We start from the raw sequence: 5,666 nt of genomic DNA, 5'->3' as shown, positions 1-5,666 counted from the left end.
AGAATGCTCCCTGTTCAAGATCTAGTTAAGTATATGTACAGATTTGTCAACTAATAAAACTTGTTATTTGTAAACTTAAGTAGTATTTTATCAATCTGTTTTATTATCCATGAACACCACAAGTGACTGGCTTCTCATATAAAACATAAGTTTCAAAACTAGGGATATAACAGAAATTTATTCTGCATGCTTGAAAGACTACTCTAGCTATGTGACTTTGAACAATACTGGATGACATAAATATCAAAATGGTTTACAAATTATGTAAATACACTTAGTAGACTATGCTTCATTGGTTCCAGGTTTACACTTGTGATATCGTGAGATGTTATGTTGTGACTTTATTTTAGGCCTGTGTAAGGCGGTAATTAATTCTTCATGTTATTGTCATAAAGTGGGTAATGAGTCACAAAACAAATAATCAATACATTTCAGAGGTGGGGGCACCAAAAGTGTCACTGCCCCAAGTGCTGAGAAACCTTGCTATGCCACTGCCTTGGCTACACATAAAGCTTGCATTCAGAGTTGCAAACAATACTTTCATAACTTCAACTGCTAGCGTATTGTACCCCTGAAAACAACCACATGTAGAGCAATGTTTTCAAACTTCAGCTGTTAGCGTATTGTACTTCTGAAAACAACCAGATGTAGAACAATACTTTCAAACTTCAGCTGCTAGCGTATTGTACCCCTGAAAACAACCAGATGTAGAACAATACTTTCAAACTTCAGCTGCTAGCATATTGTACCCCTGAAAACAACCAGATGTAGAGCAATACTTTCAAACTTCAGCTGCTAGCATATTGTACCCCTGAAAACAACCAGATGTAGAACAATACTTTCAAACTTCAGCTGCTAGCATACTATGCCCCTAAAAACAACCAGATCTAGAACAATACTTTCAAACTTCAGCTGCTAGCATACTGTGCCCCTGAAAACAACCAGATCTAGAACAATACTTTCAAACTTCAGCTGCTATCATGCTGTGCCCCTAAAAACAACCAGATCTAGAACAATACTTTCAAACTTCAGCTGCTAGCATATTTTACCCCTGAAAACAAATCAGTTGCAGAACAATACTGTCTGTCTACCTTCAGCTGCTAATATCTTGTTCCCATGAAAACAAGCCAGATGCAGAAAAAACTGTAACTTTGGCTACTAGTGCCTTGTTCCCATGAGAAAAAACCAGTACTTTCTAGCTTGACAGTTTGTTAACACAAATTTCTTAGTAAAACTGTTAGGACAATAGGGTTTATATAAGTTGACTGGATACTTTATTACATGGACTTTATATACCTCTAAATTGGGTTTTTGGAAAAGTAGAAAAGTCCTTTATAATATATGTTTTTAACACGGTTTAGTAGTAATTTTCTTTTCAGGTTTTGTTTGCATACCTAAACATTATTTGGCTGTAATATTTATGAAGAATTTGATGTTTGATATTCATATATATGTGTATATATATTCTAATTGCTTAAAAAATGTACAACATGTAGTATGGAACAGAACAGACAGGCTATAAAGGTCTCACACTGAAGCATGAGATAAACAGAAGACTAAATGAAATAGTAATTTTTAGCATTTCTTCTTAAGTAATTCATCTTTTTTTTTTTTACACAGGGACTAATATTCGAATGAGGTATTCCAAAAATAGATATATTAAATATACACATTATATAAAATCAAAGTAGTTGTTGGACAGGAGGTTTTTGTAGTCATGTTTTCAAACTGAAAACTGTTGAAAAGGAGATAATCCTATTTGAATTAATCAACAACCTCATAACTCTAAATCAGATGAATTAGGGTAGAATTTCTAGTTTTTAACTTCTTTTGGTGTGTTTTTGCTTATGTGTGATTTCCTGCTCTGCTTCCAGCATTATGACTGTAGAAACCATATCAGGGTTATTCAACCTGTGGAAGGTGGAAAGCTGTACATATGTGGAACAAATGCTCACAACCCAATGGACTGGGTCATCCATGTGAGTTTTTATTATCAAATACTCAGCAGTAAAACTTTTCAAAAGGAAAGAAAACTTAAAAACGGGTGTCACTTAGCTTTAGTGTGGTTGGTTTGTCATACAAACGTCTGGGTAAAAAATAAACATTTAATTGAAAAACAAGAAGTCAGTTAAGCTATGTATTATTGTTTGTAACAGATGTGTAAAGATTTGTGTATAAAAATCAGAAGTTGTATACTAATTTATACTGGATTCATTTAAAGCATTTTTGAAGACTACTTTAAGACATCATCTATGGTCAGAGCCAAGCTGATAATTGTGAATAAATGAGAAAAAAAACTGAATATTTTATTAATATCCACTCTCTACTAATGTCATACGTAGTGTCATAGTGCCAATATTATAGAAATACTAAATACTGCAAGATCACTCCATTATGCAAACTGGATCTCTACATACATATATTTAAGTCTGTTAGCAAGAAGTATGTTAATTATATTTGATGTATTTTTTTAAATGTTCACAAGCCTTTTAATTTATATATGAATGTTGCATTAACTCGTACTCCTGTTTCCCAAAGTACTCAAGCTTTTAGGTCAATGACTTGTGCAATGAAAATCTTTTTCACAGAGATTTATATTGCTATCTTGCTTTAAATAAGTTATAAATGTTAGTTGATGATAATACTATTTCTTTGACTAAAACTACCCTATCTTTAAGAACCAAATGTTTTTTCATATAGACTTGTTATATCATAAGTTCTTGATACAATATTATACTCTACTTTAATATATATTTGTGCAGTTTACCTCATTGAACATCTCCAATACATATTGATTTCTTCTTCATATTTAATAGGAACTAAATAAACTAGTTTGGAATATTCATTATTTAATTTCTTTGTTACTTTTTTTAAAATGAACACTCAACATTTCACTTTACAGCTTCTTTAGGAGTGTTCTGATAAAACCCAAACCATAACTAACAGTACAAAGCTTTAATTTATTTAAACAATAAATTATAATTAAATATGTAGTATGCATTCATAAAACATGGGTTGACATATTACATGGTAAAACTTATTGTTGAAATAATACACTACTACCTGTATTAACAAAAGTTTTATCTAAGTTACAGATTCTGAATTAAAACGCTCCTTTTTGAAGGACTATAACATGCAAAAATTAGCATCACAGTTCCAATGTGAAAAAAACACAGTTAAACTAAGATGAAAAAGACAATTTTCTAAAGATAACACAAAAAATATTACTTTTACAGTACCTTTAATTAAAAAATCCATCACCAAGAAAATAAAATTATAAACAGAAAATCTGAACTACCAATTGAAGTTGTAGAATGGCCAGGTCCAATCCTCACTTTCAACATCTAGGTAAACTACCCTGCAATGTAATAAAGCTAACTGTCTTACAAAAACATATTTGCAGTCTAAGGATGGGTGTTTTGTCTCCAAAGTTGTTTACAGCTTACATTTAATCTCTACCATCATACGTACATTGGAGAAACTGGAAGAACTCTCTACACGAGGATAATAGAACATATAGACTCTCCTTATAAGAGACAAGATGGAAGATGGACAGTTGCAGACCATTTTTTAACTAAGAAGAAATAACACTTGACATGAATCCATCATTCTCTGTACAAATCCTTACCATAGAAACAATGGCAGGAAATTTGAAGAAGCTTTTGTCATTGAATGACTGTGACCAGGATGAATAGGGACGAAGTATGGTACCTATAATTATAATTATTTTTACATCTTAACGTTTAGTATTTAAATCTGTAATTTAGAACTTTTGTTACTACAGGTAGCAATTTATTATTTCAAAAATAAGCATTGCTACATAATATGTCAACCACATGCTGTAGAAATGCATGCTATAAGTTTGATTAGAATTTTTGATTTAAACCAATTAAAGCTGTGTACCGTTAGTTACAGTTTGTGTTTTTAGGGGAATTTCTGAAAAAGCTGTAAAGTGAAATGCTGAGTAACCAAATTGCTGGTGGATCCTCGAATATGTTGGTTACAGCCCCCCCCCCCCTAATAGCATAGGAGTCATACAAGAAATGTAAACAAAATTTCCACCAATATGACAATTATCCCAATAATTACTACTTGGGTAATTCTGTGCATTTTGATTAGCTATAAAATGGGTGTTTCACCCAGTTTGCTTTACCAGTTCTTTACAGTGCAATATGTCCACTATACCAGTAGATAATGGTATAAAACAAGCCAATAATCTAAAAGTTAAGTGATTAGAAACTTGTTATGGTACATTTGCCATATGGGTCCTGTGTGGCACAAAATTATTTTTCTCTGGAACGTCCCATTAAACAAAAAGCTAGGTATACTGCATCAATAGAACCTGGGTTTGCTTGTAGGTTGTAAGGAGTGAAAGTACATGATAAAAAACCACACTTTGCTTGCATTGTTCAAAGAACAATTAAATAATATAGTTCTAACAAAAGCAAATACCAATATCTTTATAACATGTATAAAGATGTCATCATCTTAACAGTAAGTTGCCTTTACTGCATTAGTAGAAACCCTTACCACACAGAATAACTTATGGTATTGTAATCAGAATGACAGAAAAAGATATTGTTACGACAGCGGTAGTCACGTGACTCTGGTAACATGTCATGATATATTCGAAGGATCGGGGAACATCACGAATAATCCAATATGTGCTAGACGCCCTCTATTCCTGTATATCAGTGCACCATGAGACTAATTAATCGGAATTGAATTGCAGACAGAGATAGAGACGGACAATTGAGTCAAGCGCGTAAATCATTCGTTGTGAATTATAGCGTTTGTTTAAGTTGTAGCGTGACTGTGGAAATTAAGTGTATTACAAAGTTGTATTGAGAAAGAATAAACTAGTTTTATAAGGAAGGACTTGTATTGCTAAAGTTTCTTCGGAAAGAATTTTTACGGAAAATTAACAAACGAACGACCAGAGGCGTAACAAATTGGTGTCAGAAGTGGGATGAAAAAAAAATGGAAATGAGAAGCGGCAAATCAAACTACAGCTTAGCAGATTTGATGGCAGCAATACAAGAACAGCAAAAGAAACAAGAAGAACGAGAAAAGAAACAAGATGAGAGATTACAGCAGTGGCAACTGGAACAAGAAAGGAAACAAGAAAGGAAACAAGAAGTACAAATGGAAAACATTAGTAAATTTCAAAGTGAATCAAATACATTAAAGAATGATTTACTGTCTTTTACACAAGTAGGATATATTAGCCATCGACCTAATCAGCCTCGTACAACGAGAAGCCCCTTCCAGACCCCACAGCTAAACCCTAATGCAGACATATCCAGTCCTACCAGAGTCACATTCCAGACATGAGTGCCAGCAATAGGGGTGATCTAGTACGAAGAAAGCCAAAGCAATTCGATGGGAAGGCATCATGGGGAGCATTTTGAGCATAATTTGAGCTCCTTGCAGAAATGAATGGATGGACAGAGGAGCAGAATGCAGTGTACTTGGCAACGAGCTTGAAGGGACAACCACTGGAAATACTTGGACAGTTGTCAGCAGACGACAGGCACAGCTATAGAGCACTGGTAGTGGCTTTAGAACTCTGGTATGGAACTCAAAATCAGTCCGAAGTCTATAGGACACTTTTTAGAACGAGAATCCATGCTAAAGAGGAGAGCCTGCATGAGCTGGCCCAGGAC

The 5,666-nt window shown here is 33.7% G+C and overlaps 1 protein-coding gene across 3 annotated transcripts in view; it reads left to right on the top strand.

The window, feature by feature from the left end:
- LOC106458671 (semaphorin-2A-like) overlaps window positions 1-5,666 on the top strand; it is a 224,757-nt gene that overhangs the window by 172,434 nt on the left and 46,657 nt on the right. For all 3 annotated transcript variants that reach the window (XM_022384933.1, XM_022384934.1, XM_013918201.2), the window contains one exon: window positions 1,875-1,979. In XM_022384933.1, the coding sequence (XP_022240641.1) occupies window positions 1,875-1,979 (105 nt within the window). The remainder of the gene's footprint in view (window positions 1-1,874; window positions 1,980-5,666) is intronic.

The sequence above is a fragment of the Limulus polyphemus genome, unplaced genomic scaffold (genome assembly GCF_000517525.1).
Source record: "Limulus polyphemus unplaced genomic scaffold, Limulus_polyphemus-2.1.2 Scaffold499, whole genome shotgun sequence".
NCBI lineage: Eukaryota > Metazoa > Arthropoda > Merostomata > Xiphosura > Limulidae > Limulus > Limulus polyphemus.
Note: the sequence above shows the minus strand (reverse complement) of the source record. Positions and strands in the feature narration are given on the sequence as shown.